At 31.7% G+C, this 22,289-nt stretch overlaps 1 protein-coding gene across 1 annotated transcript in view; it reads left to right on the top strand.

Moving 5' to 3' along the window:
• The first annotated feature begins 2,006 nt into the window (after nucleotides 1-2,006).
• Nucleotides 2,007-22,289, top strand: part of LOC129230999 (protein Fe65 homolog) — a 130,204-nt gene continuing 109,921 nt past the window's right edge. The window contains exon 1 of the mRNA XM_054865243.1: nucleotides 2,007-2,043. Within this exon, the coding sequence (XP_054721218.1) occupies nucleotides 2,007-2,043 (37 nt within the window). The remainder of the gene's footprint in view (nucleotides 2,044-22,289) is intronic.

Raw genomic sequence — 22,289 nt, 5'->3', positions numbered from 1 at the left:
CAATCACAATCAGATGATGTTGATATTGTCCCAATGTATGCCACATTAGGGTTAGAGCATTCAATTGTTGACACTTGCGAGTGCTGTTTTGGATGTCTCCTTTGCTGTCTGCAAACGCTAGCAAAATGGTTTTGCATTTGGCAGTTGTGGCAGGTTTTGCCATAAGCTGGACAATTCCGGGGAGCATGTTGTGACCCACATCTGGAGCATGGTCGTTTTCTCTGCACTTGAGATGCATTTTTCTTGGCAGGATTTAGCTTAAATTGGTGTGTACTTGTGCTTGAGTTACCTTGACCCTGGAGCTTCTTGGATTTTTGATGGCTGATTGTATCAACTTGCTTAGATGAAGATTGCTGTGACATTGCAAGAGAGTGCAATTTTGAGAGCTCAGCTGACTTGCAGATTTCTACAGTCTTTTTTAATGAGAGTTCTGGTTCCCTAAGCAGGCGTTCACGCAAAACATCATCGCGTAACCCCTGAATTATGCGATCCTTAATGTTCCGATCGTAAGCAGCATCGAACTCACATTGATCTGCTTGCAGCTTGATTTCTGTAACGAACGAGTCGAAGTTCTGACCTGGTTTCTGATACATATTGTTGAACACAAAAGTTGCGAGTGTTACGTTACGATATGGTTTGTAGTGGTCATCAAATTTATCTAAAACTTGCTTGACAGTTCTTGTCTGACCAGCTGTAAGGGTTGGAAAGTCGAAAGTTAAGTAATCTTTGTATGAGGATTTTCCAATGACGCTTAGCAACAAAGCGATTCGAGTTTCGTCATCTTCCTTGCTGTACTTTACTGCAGTTTCAAACAGTTCATATTTCTGTCTCCAGTCGCTCCAAGCCTCTGCTGGGTTATCTCCAGGAACGAATATTTCCATCTGAAGAAGTTGATGCGCCATGCTGACTCTAGATGCTTAAGTCCACACAACGAAAAATAAGTTTAAAAATATGGCACTTTTCGAAATCTGCAAGTAATATTTTCTTCTGACACCATGTTATATATATGTTTATGAACTTAGATGGTTTTGAAATAAGGACATAGATGAGATTCAGTAAGATTAAGTTTAATAGTGCTGCGTCATAAGCACGCACCGCATGATGGATGATGAAGTGAACAACAACGTTGGTCAGGGAGCGGTTGCAGTTAGAGGTAGAATAGCGATTCCGATTAAATAGATACATGACTAACTATAATACATGACAATTTGGAGCTCCAATTTTTATTATTTCTGAGCGAAGAGTATCATTTATAAAGTCCGGCCATTCTGCAGGATCACTCAGATTTGCATTGCTAGTTGAATCCAGTTGACTTATATTTTCACTTCTATTTTCATCAAATTTGGAGCCTAGAGAATCTTCTTGAGTTATTTCAATCGCTGATGTAATTGGTTCATTTGATGCCAGTTCAGTTGTTTCAGAAAATACTGGTTGCACTTCAGGATCGTTCAGATTTGCATTATTAGTTAAATCCAGCTGATTTACATTTTCTCCTCTACTTTCATTAATTTCGGAGCCCAGAGAATTTTCTTCAGTTATTTCAAACGCTGAAGTAGTTGGTTGATTTGATTCCAGTTCAGTTGTTCCAGAAAATAACGGTTGAACAGAAAAACAAGCAGAGGATTGAAAAAAATTAGTAATCTCTTGCCTGCCAATAGCACTTTTTTTTTCTTTTTCAGCTCGGAGCCTTTTCTTTTCAGCCCCTGATTTGTGTTTGCAGGACATTTTGACCAAGACCTGCAGTAAAACTTTCTCTAACACGTAAATTAAAACACGCGTCAAGCGAGATCGTAGATTACCGTGAAAACAAAATCAAAGCACATTCGAAATACTACGTCTTTCACGAATCGCAAGAAAATGAGATTTCGAACCGACTCTCCTTGCGGATTGCATTGTAACCGACAGCGCATTGCTAAACGCTGGCTTGCATTGTCTTGTGGTTCTTGGAAGCAGTGGTTTCCCAGGCCGCTATCCGCCTACCCGTCGCGACCATTGGTCGCATCAACATGTGCCGAGTTGACAAACAGCGTGGAGCTAGCCAAGGTAGATTCCTAGGCAACGCTGATCGCGCGGAAAAATTGACTTAACGAGTTTTTGTAGCGGGAGAAGAAAAGTTTGCGTTGCAAAATTCCAGTGGTCAGGTTGATTTCAGCTTAGCGCTTCATGAACAAAAGCTTAATTTTTTTCGAGAAATTATTAACATTATTATTGGAAAAACTGTTTCATTACTTTACGGGCCCCCCCAGAGCTCCGGGCCCCGGTACTATAGGTCCGGTGTCCCCCCCCCAAACGGCGGCCCTGAATTCAAGGCAATTCCGAACTGTGAGGCAAATTTGCTTCAAACAAACTTTGTAGGAAAAAGCGTTTGATGAAAAACTTGTATATAAAATATCTTTTTGATTTGAACAATTTTCCGTTCAATTTTGAACAGTTCAAATCCCTTAACATTAGCGCCTACGGGGAAACTGAAAGTCAATGCAGATTCCGTACTTGAAGGCGGATTTACTTCTAACAAATTTTGTTGGAAATAGCTCTTGACGCCCAACTCCAGACTTCGACTCCGAGAATTTAGGGGCACTTGACTCCGACTCCTGTGCCCGACAATTAATTGGACCCGACTCCCCGACTTCGACTCTGTCTTCGTAGTTTTGGCAAAAATTTATACACGGAGGACAAATGACTGACTCCGATTCTTAGATATTTGACTCCGACTCCTTTACCCCAAAATGAGATTGACTCCAACTCCGACTTTGCAGCTATGGTTTTGACTGTAAAATAATTATTGTTGATCTGACTTGTTTTTATTTTTACGCTAAAGTTTTAATTTAGGTATTCAGTTTTCGGCGAATAAACTCGAAGTCATTTATGTTTCTACATAAAGATATGCGCAGACGATTTTTTTTTTTTTTTTGACAATGAAAATTATTTCTTTAAGTTGACATTTTATTGTTTTTATTTATTTTGGTAAGTGCATTAATTCATTTAAAAATTGTTTTTGGCAACAGGAGAAAAAGAAACGATGTTTTTTTTTTTTTTTTTTGATATGATGTAATTATTTAATGAGCTTATTAATTTTAATTATTATTTTTTCGTTTTGAAAGCTGCTAAAGATTTTTTTAATGGAAAAAAGTGTATTAGCTGCTTTGTTTAAAAGCTGCTGCTATTTTTTTTTTCTTTTTTTTCCACATCTAATTTTTTTAGATGAGTGAGGAATATTTTATTCCTAGAAATCAGCTTAAAGTATTTTAAAAATATGTTTGAAAAAAAATTGCGATTTTAGCTATTTTTGAGAATATTGATCAGATACTAGAAAGTAGTATGGGTATACGGGAAAGTAGGCTCGTCTAGTTCTAGACAGAACTTCTTGTTTGAATAGTTCAATGAAAATGAAGAGAAAAGCGAATGTCCTTTTCTGATGGGAGAAAAGAAAAGGGAAAAAAAAAACGAACATTAAATATAAATTGTACAGCCACTGGAGTGCTGAAAATGTGTCTAAATTCACTATTTTGGACTGAAAACCATTAAGGGCAAGTATATGAATGAAAATATAGGCTAAACGAGCAAGATATTAAGCTGCAACACTTATAATAATTGACGATTATTTTAGCAAATTAGAACCTAAAGCAAAGGGGACCCCCCCCCCGCCATTTGCGCTAACAAAACGTTCTACTCGTTATGATTTGTGTCCACATTTAAGGTATATTTGTGCATAATATTTATGTTCTTAGTAGATTAATTGGCCTTTTGGGAAATTCTAAAAAACATAGTTTTTTTTCCTTCTCTCTCTCTTTCTATTTTAAGAGAGAAAGAGAGAAAAAAAATACTATCGCAAACTGAATAAATTTCAGTTATCTGAGTAAATGAATCTTTTTACTTAGAGGGAGAGTATAATTTTACTTACTTTATAAATACTGTTTAAAATGTAAGGTAAGTCATAATCATCTAAGTCTAAGTAAGTCAGTCCTTGTCATTATTGAAATCTAAATAATTGAGTCATCAAAAGTTTTGGAAAAATTTGCTGAAATTTTATAAAAGTCTATATAAAAGTTTTGTAAAAGACCTAACAAAGATTGGTAAAATCATAAAAATCCTTTAACCGTAAAAACTGACAAATTTTCGTAAAAATTACAAAAAAAAAAAAAAAAAAAAATCAAGTAAAAAGTTTGCAGGTAAGAGTGAATTACAAACAGGGCCGAATTTGCCTATAAGATAAATAAGCTATTTCTTTAAATATTTGGAAACGTGTGGCTACAAACCTTAAATTTTAAAATTTCTAACAAATGGTTGAGGGGGTGGAATGCCAAAATATGTCAAATTCAGCTCCTTGCCACATCCTGTATTAAAAATGTAAAAATCATGGTTCTCACGTTAGTAACATATTATTTGAAATAAATTTTTGTGACTCACATGTTTCATATCTTGCTACGTATTCAATCCCGAATGTAGTATTTTGGAAGTTCTTTTGTATTGATTGCTTTTATCTTACTTCTTCTGCATATTGTCTATATCTGTTTAGCACGGAAAAAATACACACTACTTCTATTTTTTTTTTTCGTTTTCTGCCCCACTTGCAACTGAAGAAAAGTTGTTGTCATGAGAAATCTATGGCTTCTTTTTTCTTTTAAATTTAAAATAGCTATTTCTCACAAAGTTAGAACAGGACTGTAAAAATTTACAATCAAGTACTAAAATATCAGAGATTGGAAAGTACAAATGAAGTGCGTTAAATAATTTTATTTATTCTAGAGTCCTTGAAAATAATTAGATAAGTCTGTGAAAATCATAAGAAAAGTCGGCTCCAATTACTTCTACTGCATATTGTTAATCTGTTTAGCCAGGGGAAAAAATGATACACTTCTTTTTCGTTTTCTGCACTACTTATAATTAAAAAAAAGGTTGTTGTAATGAGAAATCTATAGTTTATTTTTTTTTCAAACTTAAAATAGCTGTTTCTTACAAATTTTGAGAAATACTGTACAAATGTATAATCTAGTTATCAATTTCTATGTCTATCCAATTAACCTTTATAAGGCATTAAAATGCAGAATTTTATATCCATTTTACAAAATTTCCTCCGGGGGTAAAATCCCCAGCCTCCTAAAATTGGAGATAGTCTATTTCCCACTTAAAAGGGAGCCCTGCGTCACTCTTGATACCGGCTCCCTCTCTTAAGGTCAATTCAAAAAGGACAGCATGAAAGCACACATTAATGAAAACGACACACAAAAAAGTAAAGCATGGACTTATGCATCACAGGAAACAGACAAAAACATGGGAGTGGGGGGCAATAAAAATGTTGCTAAATAAAAAATAAAAAAAATCCTGCCCCCCCAGGAACTCAGTCCTAAATCCGCCTATGCCAGCTAGGCTGGTTCAGTCAGTTTATTAGTCCTCAATTAAGGTTAGACACTCCCTCATACAGATGAGAAAAACGAAGTACAAGCTAATGAAATAGAGCTACTAAAAGTAAATAGATTTCGATTAAAAATAGTTCAATAAGTATGACTTTTCCGTTTTCAACTTTTTATGCCTAAATACTTCCTCCAAGCTCAAATTTAAATAAATATTTGATTAATTTTAATTATATATTATCTGGCAACATTGCAATTTTTACGAAGCTATCAATAGTAAGTATGCGCGCATGAGCGACAGGGTCTTCGATGCAAGTAACTTGAAAAACAGTGCCAAAAAGTCGATAAAGCTGTACTAATTGTAACCTACGCTCATACTGCGAGATGTTGCCATTTATTTTAGAAAATTTATTTATTTTTTCTCCTCTTCTCTGCATTGTCTTGACTTATGTGTTTTTAAGTCATTAGTCAGTCATCGGGCTTCATATCAATAACTAGAAACTGAAATTTAGTTATCATCTTTTATGAAACTCTATATGTGTTTTTATATGGAAAATAAGCAAAGGTTTGGATTGTGCACCTTGTTTGTTTTCACACTGAAGCGAACGAAGTGAAGGGATGAACTAAACATTAAATATCATATTGTTTATTCCTGGGAGCTGTCTTCTGCCTGAGAGAGGTAATGTTGAATATTTCAATTTGATATTGACTTACTTCTTTTTTGCCGCAGAAGATTTTAATTTCTGAAATTTAATTTTTAACTTGTTCATCTCACACTTTGGCTGTATTTTTTAAAGCGAGAGTGAGTGTATTTCACTTTCGCGAAGCTTTACATATATTAATCTCTTGGTGACAGAATAGGTAATTTTTGTTCTTATAAACTTTAGAAAAAGGTCTATTTTCAAAGCATTTTTTAATTAATATTAAGCCTTTGTTAATCTAATGGTTTGTGTGCGATACGTACTAAGATTACATCTCGATATTGATTTTTAGAACCAGTCCTATCCTTGATTGCCAAATCCATGTCAAATGAACTCGAGGATTGATAATTTAAGCCCGCTCTATCAGATTATCTTAAAACTTGGTGTGCTTCCTTCCTTAATTGTCCTCCCCCCCCTTTTTGTTTTTCTTTCCATCTCAATTGGTTTTGGATCATTTGTCATTTTCGAGACACTTAGATTACTTTGCTGTCGTTTATTTTTATTTAAAAAAATGCTTTTGTGTAACTTATGCCTTTTTGAAATTATAAAATAGGCAAAAAGAAATAAACCTACTCTTTTTAAAATCTGTTTGATGAATAAAATTACTGTTTGGATGTAATAGTATTATTCTAGTGTAGGGCAATTCCACGAAAAAATGGACACGAGGGTTGAAATTTAAAAATTCTTTTATTGCTATAAGTAATACATCAAAGCTAATAACATGAGGTTTATAAAACTATAAAGAAAACTTTCATAAAAGTAACTTTTATATATTTTTTTGAGCCTAAAATTAATGTAATATAACAAACCTTGTATTTAGGAAAAACACAGTATTTACATTCGCCCAGGATTACTATTTAAAATAGGAGAATTTTGTATGTGTCGATTACTATTTGTAGCACTTGTCTATCCTTTGGAACACTTAATTTTTCATAACAAAATATTTAACAGAATTTTTAGTATAAAAAAGTTATGAGGTCTCACTGTCAAAATTTCCAAAGTTCTAATGTTTGCAGGTCTGAATAGAAGCAAAATGTTTAAATTTGATCAAATATTTATTCTCTGGGAAAATTTGGTGTGACTTGTGTGACAAACATATTCATGACGGGTTTAACAAAATCATTGAGACAGGTGAAACAGTATTTAAAATTGCTTTTAAAAACTTTCCAAATGAAATAGAAGATTAAACCATTTTATTTCTTAACAAATTAGCTATGTAGTTTTAGAAAAATATCTGAAAATCTTATAACATGACATATTTGAATTAACTTCAATTTCAATGTATTTCGAATTGTAATCAATGTTATTTAAATGTATTTCAATAACTTTTTAGTTATTAAGTGAGTTACTTTTATTTAATTCTTGAAACATTTCAAAGGGGTAAAATAGCTTTAAAGGGAGTAAATAATCAGTTGCACATTTCCATAACTACTCTGCTTTGTGAAAATGCCTCAGTCAATTTTTTTTTTTCATATGTGATAAAAAATAACATTGGAGACACTGGAATCATACAACAAGTAAACTTTGTTCAAAATTATATCACAGGTTCTCAGGATGCAATTTAAAGTCTCATTATCACATTTACAAGTTGTGCATGGTTAAAAGACAATACATATTGCTCCCTTATGGAAGTAAGTTACTGTGTCATGACAAATATGCTCCGTGGAATATTTTAAAATGCTAGCAAAACTAATCTGAAAATGGAATTGTCTTAGCTATTAAAAGTGAAAAAATGTTCTGATTGCTGTCGAGCTCAATCAAAAATGATGTATAACAAACTAGAGCTTTTTTCTAAGACAGGGGATTTTCAACGGACATGAGATTAGAATATTTTCACTATTTTGTATGGAACGCAACAGTAGTCGCATTTGTGGAGGGCTAAATGCAGTCAACGTTGTTAAATTGAGCTAAGTCAAATGAAACTGCTTTTCATTCATTTAATTGTGCAGTGAAAATGACAAGAGTTGATCTGTATATTGAAGCAAACACTGTGGGGCTGAGTGAATATCATCTGCAAGTTTGAATCAATGAAGAAATTAAGTTCAGACAGGCAATAACTTTTGGGAAAGCAGCTCTGATAATGTTCAAGCAGAACAGACTGCAACATATAGCTACATATAGCATATAAGTTTACATTGCAAAATATAGCTATCACTGTAACTCAAATGCTATATCTTACTCCCAGTCAGATTATTAACACTTGATATAGCTTTTATTTTTCTTTTCACTCCATTCAAGGCAATGTCATTCAAAGCACTACATTATTAGTCTTATGTTACTGTTCTACAGATTAACTTTAAAAAGAAAAAATGCAAGCTAATGGATGACCCTGTTGATTTTTCCCCGTAAAGGGTGATATTTAAAAAAAAAAATTGTTTGTAATCACCAAAAAAAGCTACACTTGACCTAATTTTGTTAATGGCCATTAAAGAAATGCTAAACTAAATGTACACACACACCCAGTATTAACTTTTTTCTTATGAAGTATACAGGGGTCTGGCCAGAGGATATTTGGGTCCGTTAACGGACCCTTCACAAAAATCCGATCAACCAAAACAGACCCTTCACAAAAATCCGATCAACCAAAACGGACCCTTCACAAAAATCCGATCAACCAAAACGGACCCTTCACAAAAATCCGATCAACCAAAACGGACCCTTCACAAAATTCTGGTAAACAAGATCGGATCTTTCACAAATTGTTTATTGAAAGAGCAAATCTGAAAGTAAAATAACGCATATTTCTGTGTATAAACCGATAATTTTTTGAACCTTTTTTAAGTCAAATTAGAGGGATCAGATTATACAAAATCGGCTAATTTTGATAAAAAAAAAAGAAAAAAAAAAGCACTCTTGCAATGCTCCTTCAAGTGATAAATAATTGCTACTGCCAAATAAATATAATGGTTGTTTGTTTTATCACAGCTAATTAGCAGCGGTGTTGTAAACTTTTCTGAAAAGGCATTGGTAAGCACTTTTCTCCCTGCTCATGATTTAATAAACAATAATAATATATATCTGCAAAATGAACTTATAACTGCAAAGGGATAGTAAGGGTGGGGGAAAAAATATGATCGCTTCAGATAGGGTTACCAACTTCAAAATTATCACCACTTAGCGTCTTGTCTTTCGTTGAACCTTTATAATGACTTGATTAGAAAATATTCTCATCATTTTACCAGCTTGTCAATATTTGCGTTTTTACGGTGGGTGCGGTGAGATGTTTAATTGTTATTTTGGGAGAAAATTATATGGGTTTTGATTTTTCAATGCTAACAAGGATGATTAACTTTAAATAAACTCTTTTAATTACCTTTTTTTTTTCTTTAGATGTCTACATTTTGAAAAATGCAATCTTTTGACATCCGATATGAGAATCATATTTTGTTCTTTTTTCAAGCTAACTTCGCTTTATTAGGATGCAAATAAATGAAAAGTCTTTTTATTTCTGTTAGAACTCTCATTTCAAGTTTTTAAAGCAAAATTCCATTTTCTGAAATTAAGTCAAAAATTAAAATGCTGAATAGATGGTTTATTTTATTTTATTTATTTATTTATTTATTTTTTTTTGCTTCAACTGTGTCCACAGATATTAATGAAATGTTTATCATAGGACTCTAAAATGCAATTTTAAAATAATTTTATCAAAAATATTTCTTTCACGAGCCGTTTTTATACTTTTGATGCCTTCACTTTGAGAATTGCGATCTCTTTGCATCCGCTATGGGAATCCGATTTTTAGAATTTTTGATGATTATTATGCTTTGTTAAGAGGTAAACTATTAAAATATCTTTTTATTTTTGTTAAAATCACGGAGTTTATAAGTTTTAAACGAAATTCTGTGCTTTTAAGAGTCTTGGGTCAAAAAGTTAAATGCTGAACCCTATTCTGAATTTTATTTTATTAATTTTTTTTTGTTACAATTATTTTAAATACTGTACAGAAATATTTCTAGTGAAATTTAACATAATGTAGAACAGTAGATAAATATTGATACTTGAGAGAGCGATGTCCCCCCCCCCCCCCCGTCAAATATCAGACCACTCCAGAATGATTTTCTCGACATAGAAGAGGAAAACACTCAACTTTAAGTTTAATTGATGCAGTTTGTGCCATCTGTAAATTCTAAAATTTCATTTTAACAATAATTTCAATCAAATAATTTCGCAAAAAAAAAAAAAAAATTTTTTTTTTTTTGGGGGGGGGGGGGGGAATTATTTGATTTTTCACAAAATTAATTCATTTTTCACAAAATTATTTGATTTTTCACAAAAAACGGACCCTGTGAAAAATCCTGGACAGACCCCTGGTATAATTTATATTCACTGTTCTCAAGTATGTCATATCTACTGATCACTATTCTTTTAGAAATTGATCATCCAAGTAGCGGATTTGCACAGTGTCACACCCATCACAACACAAAAACAGTCCTGTTTAATAAAATAAATAAATAAATAAATAAATTCATCATAACTATCATGTTTTAAGTTTCATTTGAATGTCTTTTATTGGAAAAAAATGCTATAGTAATGAAACATTAAAATATTCACTGGAATTTCTAGAAATATGAGTACAGGTGAAAACTGATGTCTCGCAAACATCACTCCTATCACATTATTTTAAAAATTTCTTTAAAAAAATTGATAAGTCCTGCAGTTTTGCTTCAACTCAATCATTCAAGCAAATGCATAGTTAAACATGGTTAAAATACTTTATTAGTATTTGTTAACTGATTTAGTGCTCAAAATAATGGTTTAACTAATAAAAATAGTGTCTGAATGTCACAACCATCACAACGGAATTGCCCTGTACCATAATTCTATTACAATATTTATTTATTATAAAATATTTAAAATTGATTCTTTCAATTTAAGTAAAATGATAGTGTATAATCAGGGTGATTGGAAAAGGAGGGTGGGACCGTGTCTTTGATCTTTCAGTTTCGCCGCTTCTTGGCTAAAGGAGGGGAAAAACGACCGTCTCTGACGTCATCCTGGAAGCACTGACTTGCGTATTTCCATAGCTCAATACTGGTTTGCATCTTCAATTTTAATTTTTCTGCTTACACTATTTATCGCACGGGCTCCCCTAGCCCGTGCCCTGGGCATGACATTCCCAAGAAACAGGAGAATTTTTCATACTTCATTTAAATTATTTTTCAAAAACTATCCCAGTGCTTTGAAATTAATTCTTTAATTCTTAGTATTCCTTCCTATATTGTTTTCCCTTTTTTGTACAGTGAGGGGGAGGGTGCAGTTTATTATGAATTTAAAACACAGAAATCGTAAGTGTATAAAATTGCTCCATATTTTTTATCTGTGCTATGATTTCTGCATACCCTTTTTTCAAAGAAGCAAAAATAAAATAACTAATGACAAAAACTAAGAGTTTTTTTTTTGAACCCCTTCAATCTTGAGCCTCTTCTTTTTCTTTTTTTTTCTTGCTCCCTCAAACCTAAGCTCAGTTTTTCTTTCGCCCCTCAAACCTGTGTACCTTCGGTTTATTTATTTTATGTTACTTAATTTTTTACGGACTAAAACCTGTGCGCTTTAGGGGTGTCCCCCCCCCCCCACTTAAACCTGTGGAGTGGGCTTTCGAGGAGCTTTTTTTTTTTTTTTTTGAAACCTTTGGGAGTCAAGGTTGGTTCTATCTTGGGGAATCCTGTCCGCCCCTTCATTTATTTATACAGTTGCTTGTGTTTTGAATAATTATTTCTGATATTCATTCAAAAATTCACGAGCAGTAGTTAACATAAATATCAGTTTGAAATTACAGTCATTGGTTTCAAGAATGCTTTATAGGATAATAAATCTCGGCAACAGTGAGATCATTATTGAAACACTATGTGGTATCTGTTCGGAAGAATCAATATTTTTCCTTCTGTAGTTGTTTAATATATTTTGTAAATGTAATATTTCATGATTTAATTACGAGCAATGGTATTTGAATAATGTTTTTTTTTAAATGAATTGTTTAAAAGAATGAAAAATTGTTTCATTGCGTAATAAATTTCTGAAATAGTAGGGTTATTAATGAAACATCATGTTTCAATTTCGGAAAATATATATAGTTTTTCCTCTCTAGTTGTACATATATTCATAAAATCTACAAATGCAGGCATTTCATTATCTGTACCCGTTATAGTTATTTCATATTTTTTTGTGGATGCGTATGTTTTGAATTGTTATTATTGATATTCATTCAATAATTCGGAGTGTGCTGTTTGAATATCTCTTTGAAATATAGTATGAGTTCTCAAGAATTTTTCATAGGATAATAAATCTCTTAATACAACAGTTAAATATTGGAACATTAAGTGGTTTAAATGTCAAAGAATCAATATTTTTCCATTTTTAGTTGTTTTATCTATTTTGCAAATTTAAATATTTCATGGATTAATTTCGAGCAACATCTTAAACTGTTAAAAAACTAACAAACAAACAAAAAATCATTGGATAATGAACTTCAACGAATCGTTATGTGGTGTCATTTTCGGAGAATACATATTTTTATCATTTAGAGTTGTTCATATATTCTACAAATGCAAATATTTCAGTTCATTATAGTTTATTTCATTTATTTGTTTCATAATCATCAGTAATTACATAGCTGATTATGATTTGAATTTTTATCATTGATAACCAGTTAAAAAGTCACAACAATAGTTCTTGGAAATATCTGTTTAAAGTAAAGGTAGTTGTTTTAAAAAATGTTTCAATTGAATAATATTCCTTTGTGGAGTTATTAATAAAACATTATGTTCCAACCTGTTGGGTCAGTTTCGTATAACGCATATTTTTCCATCTAGAGTTGCGCATATATTCTCTCTCTCTCTCTCTCTACAAATGCAACTATTTCAGTATATGTATTTATTATAGCTTATTTCATTTATTTGAATCATAAACATCAGTAATTACATAGTTGATCATACTTTGAATGTTCATCAGTGGTATCCGTTTGAAAAGTCACAGCCAATAGTTCTTGGAAATATCAGTTTAAAGTAAAGGTTTGAGCTTAAAAATATTTCATAGGATAATTTTTTTGGGGGGTTATTAAAGAAACGTTATGTACCAACCAGCTCCTGATGTTCCTCTATAGTTATTTTAATATTCTGCAAAAATAATATTTTAATATATGTATTTATTGTAGTCATTTATGTACACAGCTATTTGCATTTTGAATCAACGTAGTAGTTACAAAATCTTTCCATTATACACAAGTAACAGTACTTGGGAAATATCTGCTTGTAATAACAGTAATTGCTTTAAAAATGCTTCATGAGATATTTAATTTCTTTCATAAAAGACGTATAAGTGAAGTATTACCATGTGGTAATCAGTTTCTGAGTATTTGTATTTTTCCCTCTATGTTGTTGTATATATTTTATAAATGTAAATATATAACTATTTTGAACTAATATAGTTGCTATATATTATTAAATTCAATCATTATTCATTGAAAAATTCATTTTTTACTTCTTAGAATTAATATTAATTTATTATATTATTAATATTAATAATGATTCTTTCTCTCTTCTGCAATTTTTTGAAGATAAACTTTAAAGTAAATGCATAACAGTAATTTCTCTTCCAAATCAGGAAAAGATTTTTTGTAGTAATTTATGAATTTAATGACTCAAATAGATTACCATTTTCTTCTAATAAAATTATTTAAAATTGTATTCAAACTTGGTTTAGTTTCATAATAATTACCGTTTGAAATCACTCATGATCAAGTTTTGTTCTTCCATTTTATTCGAATTCAAAATAATTCTCGTAAAATATGGGTGAGACACTAGTATCAAAGAAGGTAAATTAAGACACGAAGACTTAATTTTTTTATCTCCAAATTATGCTTTTATGTCCAAAAATAGGAGTGAAGCAATGCATTTCCTATTGAAACCATCTTAAAGTGCTGCGCGAGTGCTTCCGGAACTACATTACCAATTTCATTCCCCCACAACCTGTTTTGGGAGATAGTCCAACCCTAGTCTCCTTCCAAAGACCCTGGTGTATAATACTAATCAATTAGTTTTCCCTCCAGGGAATTTTAAAAGGGGACAGCATCCCACTCATTGTAAGGTAACGTTCAATAATGCGGCCTACCCTCTTTTTTGCTTTTCTCAAAGTGCCTTCAGTGATTCTTTGAAGTTTTAACAAAATTTTATATGAAACGATTTTGATTCAGCTCTCCCGATTTGTGGAAAAGGTCAAATTGGTTGCTTGTGTATATAATGCTTGAAGTACTTGCAGAACAATATTTGTCAAATGATTTTATGTTGCAGAACATTGTCAAGTAGTGCTTTGGGCATGTTCCTCAAAAACAATGACAAGAAAGACAATAAGACAGTTCAAATCAAATAACCAACTTCTTTGGTACTGTACAGAAGTATAAAAATGACAAAGCAAGCATGCATAAATTTTTATGTTTTTTTATTTTTGTTTTTTTTTTCACAAACTTGTTTATAATGAGCAAATATCTCGGTCCCTTCGCGCTCATTATTAGCTAGTTCAACTGTAATGACACTTTGCAGCACTCGTTGCCTCTCCTTGAGACATCCACTTTGGGTCTCTCGGAGTAGGTTGTTCAGCTGGATGTTAACCGATTGTGCCCATGCTTAGGTACAAAACCAATTAGTAATACTGTTTAAGGTAAAAGACTGAGAAATTTCTAGGTGAGAATTACATTACCATTTTTAACAAGAGTTATTTTTTAAGGGAGATTCAGGAGGATGAAAACCTATTCCAAAGCTGCTCATAATTCCTGTGTTGTGTGATATTGAGTGTTTTTTATTTGTCACTTTATAAAACTCCAGAAATACAAAAAAAAAAAAAGTACTCCACTGTCAAACCAGAAAAATAAGATGAGCACCCACTTACAGGCCACTCCGTTTTTCACAAAATAGTAAAAATATTTGTTTTCGAAAAAAACAAATAAATAAAAATAACCATTCAAAAATTGATAATGGGAAGCTATAATAATTTTAAATGTACCCCCATATTTTTAACGTATAATTTGAAAGGATAGTAGCTAATCTAAATGTTGTGGAGGGGCACTGGATTGTTCACATTTGTATCAGGTGTTTCATTAACAACTGCTCTATTCTCTTCAAGACTTAGGCTTAGCTTGCAAAACTAAAGAATTCTTAGCCGTTAATTTAGTAAACAGTGAAAAATTATCATAAATGTTCTTGGATGAATTTGAATATAAATTGCTCTGCAATAATATTTAGCTGTTGCATTTTTTTAGTTAAAATTATATTTTCTCTAAAAGAAGTCAATGCGCTAAATATGTAGAATACCTGCTCACACGAGGAAATCATCCCTACAGAAAAACAACATGGTTTATTACTCTGAAATTTTAACCTAGAATAGTGACTAGTAATGTCATCTATTGATAGTTTTTCCAGATTTCAAAAAAAATTCACATCATCTTGTTAAAACATAGTATCTTCATATGTGCTCCTTGTTTACATGTGCCTCCCTCATTCCTAGCTATAGATTAAATGTTGTTGTAAAGTAAATATTTAATGAAGACGCTTATGATATCGTTTATAAATTTTCAAGGAAAACTTAGACTTTAAAAGTGGGATAATTTTTCTTGGATAGCAATTTATTGTATTTTTATATTTGTCACTCAATACATATTTTTTCTTTTGCAGACACTTCCATCAAATACTTATGTAATTGGCCAAAATTAAATGCTCCTAGTTTAAATCATCATAATGAGCTCTTCAATCAGTTTAGGTGAGTGACATTTTATTAATTATATGAAATGTACCTAAGACTGGGTTTGTTTATCAAACATATACCTGTTAGAAATGTAGATTTCTCTGTTGTGAATATTATTTAATTAAGAAACCAATAAGTAATTTTTTCAATGTAAACATTCAACTATGTAAACTTTTTCAAAATATAAGCTAGACTATGTTGATCTATCACATACAGTTGCTGCCTCTAAATATATTTAATTCAAAAAACAAATAGAATACTTATATTTTTGCAAGTATGCTGTCCCAGAATTAAATTCATACATTATTTTGACATTCAGGGAAAGTAAAAATCTGTACTAAGAGCTTCAGTTTTCGGGAGCAATGGCACATCTATTGGTACAAGGTGTCATGTTAAATGGAGTTTGAGTTATAGGTATAGTAATAGCTATCCATGTAGTTTATTGATTCTGTTGACTTGACTGGTAAGTGTATTGGTCTTCTATTAATCATTGAACAGATTTTTTCAATTGAAGATGATCATTACAGAATAAGAAAGCAATCGACAGGCTTCCATGTACTGGATTTTGAAAGAAGAATTAAAGTAATTATCAACATTCTATAGTATTAGTACTCATTTTTATGCTTAAAAGGTGAAATATAGCATAATTGCATAAACTTTAGCACAGAAAATAAGTGTTTTAATTGTTCATCTTGAAGATGGGGGCAATATTATCCTATACCATGTTATATACAGTTGGCTCTCTGTTTAACAACACTCTATTTAACAATTTTCTCTATTTAAAGACAGCTTTTCATGGTCCCGGATGCTCCACTGTTGTTTTAAACGCATTCTATTTAAGGACGCATTCTACTTAAGGATGATTCTTTATGGTCCCTTGAAAATCGTTAAACAGAGAATCAACTGTGCAATCAGGTGCATGTATTTAGTTCTATAAGTCATATAAATCTCCCTTTTTTTCCATTCTTTATACTCCTGACAATATCATATGATGAAATGTAAAACCTCTTTTAATTCAAAACCATAAATTTCTGTCAATACTTACAGAGATAAAAAATAGATACAATTCTGTCATGAGAACTTGACTTTATATGATATTTTTTTTAAAAATAAATTCTATATTGAATGCTTCTCTTTGGTTATGAAATATAGGTTTTAGGGTCATTCCACGAAATTGTCAGCCTGTAGGCCAAAATTTCAAACTCAATCAATATTAATGTGTTATATATCATTTTAGAGATATGTAACATTCTTAATTTTCAAATCTGGTAAAGCATTTCTCAAGGTGAATGTCATGTGTAGAATAATTACTGCTTGAAGATCAACAACATGTAAGTTTTAACTGTAAAGCATTCAAGCCTGTACTTTTTTAAACATGCATTTTATGTAAATGTTTTTTTTTTTTTTTCAGTTATTGCTTATATTTTGCAACTTCAGTTTCTTTAATTTCTTTCATTGTATTTTTTTTTCTCATGAAGCCTAATTTGAATTCCGTGTTGAATGGCATGTTACGTTCATCCCAAAATGTCATATTTTCCCTTCTACATTTTTATAGGACTATAAAAAGAAAAAAATTGCCTTATTCTCTTCCCAAGAGCTACCTAGCATGCATTTAAAATGTTCAGTTTTTATTAAACTTTTTTAACAATTAGTTATCACCGTGACGAACATAACAATTGGTTGTGACGAACGTATACATATAATCACTTGAAACAAACACTGCATCTTTTGAGTGTTTAGTCCAATAAGAAATAAATGAAATGTATATTTTGAAATAATTTAGTTTTCTAAATGTCACTGTATAATATTTTGTAATTTTCGCAATAGTAAACTCGATTTTTTAACACATTTGTGGAATTTTCTTAGGTTGTATTTTATGGAAAAAATGGAGGCTCAAAAAAAAAAAGAGTTAAAGCAGAGCAAAAATGGCAGGTAAACAAAAAGAAAATTACAGGAAAAAAGCAGCAGAGCATATGCGAATATTATGGCAAATAAATAAATAAATAAATTTAAGAAAAAAAAATCAAGAAGACTGAGGAATCAAAAATGATAAGTCAGGAGAGATGATAATCAATTGCAGGGAAGCTAGTAATCTGACTTTGTATAGAGTTGTAAACCAATGCAAATGCAACTCCGCCTTTCTCAGCATGCAAAGTTTATGGAAAGATTCAAAAAGCATGCTCTTCCAAGTATTCCCAGGAAAAAATAGGCTCTTATATGTTATCTTGCTAAATAAAAATAATAATATTGTGGCAGAAATGAAAGTCAAAAAGTTCTTGGAAGATGCCCTCTCGAAAACACAATCCTTACAATTGGTTTTGTTTCGCTCACTTTCAGTGACTTAATTTTATTTACCATTTAGTTTATTGTTAGAAATAAAATCTATCCTGCTGACTTGGTCAGTAACATTGAACTTGACCAAGAAGATGTAACTTAAATTACATTGTTGCTTCTGCTGCATTGTCCCTCTCCCCTCTTAAACTTGGATATATTATTCTTAGTGATAGTGTTGCTGTAATGAGTTGGTTTTTATTATTAGAATTAGGGTAAAAATCCATCATTATTTTATTTGGCACATTTTATCTTCATTCTGGGACTATATTAGAGATAAGATGCGTCTTACCAATCAAGCTTAGGTACAAAATGGGTACAGGTTCTGTATAAAATTTTCATGCCCATGTGTACAAAGAAAAATTATATACTTTGAAACAAAATTATTCCACCTTCAGAACATTTAAGTTTTCTATTGGCTCTAAAGCCTTCGAAAAAAAACCATTGCAGTGTTATAAATTTAAAAAACGAGCTAATGAATAAAAGTGACCAATAGAGCTTTCTGTAAAATTTAAAAGAAAATACAATCTTAAAATATTATTTAGGGATGTCCAAAAATTATTGAAGATTACCTAAGTGTACGTTTTTTGAAAAAGCGGCAGTAAATTTCATTTTAATAATGTGAAAAAAAAGAGTAAAATGGATAAAAATAATTTTTTTTGTTAAAAAAAAAAAACTTACATTATTATTTAGGAATGTGAGAATCTATTATTTAAGGCTACCAAACTACATTTGAACTGCCGAAATATACACATTTCAAACAGTTTTATAAATTAACAAAAAAATATTGAGTATACATTCAGGGCTTAATTTCTGACAAAGCCCTACAGTAAGTTCTCACGCAAATTGAGCATTGCATACAATATAGAAAAAAAGGCATGCCACAGTTTTAAAAAATGATTTCATGAATAAAGATAATTCTAATTTCTTTAAAAGTAAAATATCATCATTAAAAATCAGAGCAAATTGGAGAGAGATACATCGAAATATTTAAAATAATAATAATAACATAGAGAGACATTTAAAATATAGTCAAGAAAAGTCACACCACTAGTTCTAAATTTTTGGAGTTAAAAAGTAAAAGTTGAACAATACTTTATAAAGACATTTAGGAGACATTATAAGCAAAGCAAAGTGAAGAAAGTCTCTGAAAGGGGGAGAGGAGCATCACTGAAATGTAAGAAAGCATCACTGAAAAATGCCGCTCTGTCCAAAATTTTAAACATTTCTGCTTGTAGCCCCAGATGTTTGTATTACTAAAAAAATAAAAATATTAGGGTGAAAATATCATTATTTAAAATTTTGAAAGCTACTTTGGATGGTAATTTCTTTTACAAAATTAATATTTTCACTCAGTAACTGCAACCCATGAAAATAAAATATTTTGAGAGTAGAAGGACGGAGCACAAGCCTATGAGTTACTTTTATTCAGAATTTATGCTACCTAAATCCAGAAAATTGTTTCGCCTCTGCGTTTTGTCAAGATATGCATGCTACACAAAAGCTGATGAGCTTAAACTCACAAAAATACTAGAATTTACTGGAGAGAGCCTCCAAAGTTACAAAGTCAGTGTTAAGTCTATGCAGAAGTTTCCACTCGATTGCTAATTTGCATTTAAATATTTTGAGATAATTTTTACTGCATAAGATTCTTCACAGCAGTGCGAATGACACTCATTTTTTAATTTTTCATTTTCTGTTAAAATTTAATAGTAAATGGCAGTTAATTTCTCTTTAAACACTTCATAAATACTCAAGATCAAACATTTGCTGAAATTTAAAAACTAAGCGCCATTCTTGAAAGTTTGGGCTTTTCGGAGATACCTTTTATTTAATCTTACTTAAATTAGGATAAGAGTAATTGGGAGGGAAAAACTGGGAAATTTGGCAAAAATCAACCAATTTTCGCTTTAGCCACGCCTCTCGCCGGTGACAATAGAGGAATGGAGGGGACAGCTTCCCTATTCCCAGATGGGTGGGGCATGGAGATCGTTTTCAGGCAGGGGAATAAAAAACATGTGTTTGGGGGAGGGGATGACACCAATTAAGGGTTCAATGAGCAAGAGCATTTCTTTCCTTCGGGTCTAAACTTTGAGTAGACTTATTTTTTGAGCTTTCCTTGCTTACAGATTTGGAAATACATACCCTAGTATGGGGCGAGCCGAGCCCCCAAGTAATTCAAATGAATCTTTTAACTTATTTTTATTGAAAATATTACACAACTTTGCATTATACCTTTATGTAATTGCCATATTATCAATATCAACTATATTTTAATGCAAAAGAAAAACTGCCTTTCAAAAAAAAATATATCAGAGGTGTAATAGGCATATAAAATAAAACAGATGTCATAATTATGTGCCCATTGAAAGTGATTACAATGAACTTTGAAGAAAAGCATAAATAAATTTTGAGCAAACAAACCGCTGCATTAACTGGAATAAAATACTACAAAATTCACTTATTTTTGCGAGCCTAAATTTTCGTGAAATTAAAGTTTCATGAAATATGTTATAAAGTTCAAATTTTATTTGAACAGAATTTCATTCTTTAAAAACATATTTCGTGAGGTTTGAATTTTCGCAATTATGACGAGTTCTGGAAAATCACGAAATTGAACGCAAGGCTGAAATAAGTGCTTTTAGAGTACTCAAAATCATCACATAAATACATTACCCTTAATTATTTTTGATCTAATGAACTAGTTTTCATGAGCTGAAAATCTAACTTCATGGTTTCGATAAGAACCTTTTGAATATGCTATTTAAATAGCTCTATTCGCCAATTGATTCACCACAAAGTGCTTAACTAACCTAAACCTTTTTTTTCCGGGTCCCTAACTGCCAAAACATGGCTAGGCGCGGGGGGGGGGGGGGGGTAATCGCATATTTAGATGGGCGAAGGCATTCCCTCCTAAATCTGAAATAAAAAATTAAATAAAGGCAGTTATTATTTGGTTTTAGTTTGCTCACAGATAATTTTCAAACTTTAAAGAAAAAAAATAATGACAGTGATAACAATAATTATAATATGTTAGATCCAAATTTTCTGACCTTGGTGCTGCAGGAAGAGGTGAGAGAAGCCGCAAAGTGTTCACAGTGTAATTTTAAAACTAGACTAGAACGCCGTGAGAAAATTCTGATTCTTCAAAGGGTGCAATGAATTGTTAAAATTTGGGACCCCCGCATTAGAGGATACCAGGCAATGGTGTTCAGAAGAGATCAGGGGATTTGTGTCCCAAGTTATTTTAACAAAAAGAAAGCGTTGGGAAAAAAATCTCAATTCTTTCAAGAAGGAATCTTTAAATTAAAAATTTTTTACAGATGCAGATTATTGCTTAGCAAATAAAGTCCCACTCTCTTTCTTTCACAGCCACTCCCCCTTTTTTTCCTTGTCAGTCTGAAAAGAAGGGTCTTCAAAATGTTTCTCGCCTTAACTCTCATTCCCTGCAAGAAATTTAAAATAAGTTTTAGTTTTTCAGTTGGAGTAATAATGGAAATTTATGCCCTAAAAACGCATTTATTTAGGCGTTTTTCGGACATTTCTGGGGGAGGGTACCCCGAACCAACATTCTTTCACTGAGGTAACAACCAAAAATAATCTGAAATCGTGCCTTTAATACTTCAATTTTGAAAAATTTCGGAGGAAGATCTCTAACCGCTCCAAACAACGTCTCCAAAGATAACCTGAAATTGTGTTTCACCTTTCAGGGTAGCTCCTAAAACTTCTTTTTGGTTGTGCCACTGGGTGACAGTATAAAGTCCTTGCCCCACTTCGAAAAAAAAAAAACAGACAAAATTAGGGTACTGTTGCCCTCTTCCCCACCAAAAAAAAAAATTAAAATTGCAAAAAAAACAAAGTTTGAGGGAAACTAATCCTTGTTATATGGGCCCCTCCGAAAAAAAAAGTATGCCATGGGGGGAGGGGGACCACAATTAGGAAACTGAGGTGCTCCGCGTTGGAGCACAGAGCTATAAAGCACTGGCTACTATGAGATAAGGCTCATAAAATCAGCTATATTGTGACACCATATTATTGAAAACAGCTTAATATATAGTTGAGGAATGTGGGGCAAAGTGAAATGATAAAATATTTACTCTGCTTTTAGCGCCACCTATCTAGTAATATTTTAACTATGTAGTAACACGTATAGTCGATTCTAGTCAAGAAAAAA

The sequence above is a fragment of the Uloborus diversus genome, chromosome 10 (genome assembly GCF_026930045.1).
Source record: "Uloborus diversus isolate 005 chromosome 10, Udiv.v.3.1, whole genome shotgun sequence".
Taxonomy (NCBI): domain Eukaryota; kingdom Metazoa; phylum Arthropoda; class Arachnida; order Araneae; family Uloboridae; genus Uloborus; species Uloborus diversus.
The sequence above is the reverse complement of the archived record's forward strand: the minus strand, read 5'-3'. Positions and strand labels throughout refer to the sequence as shown.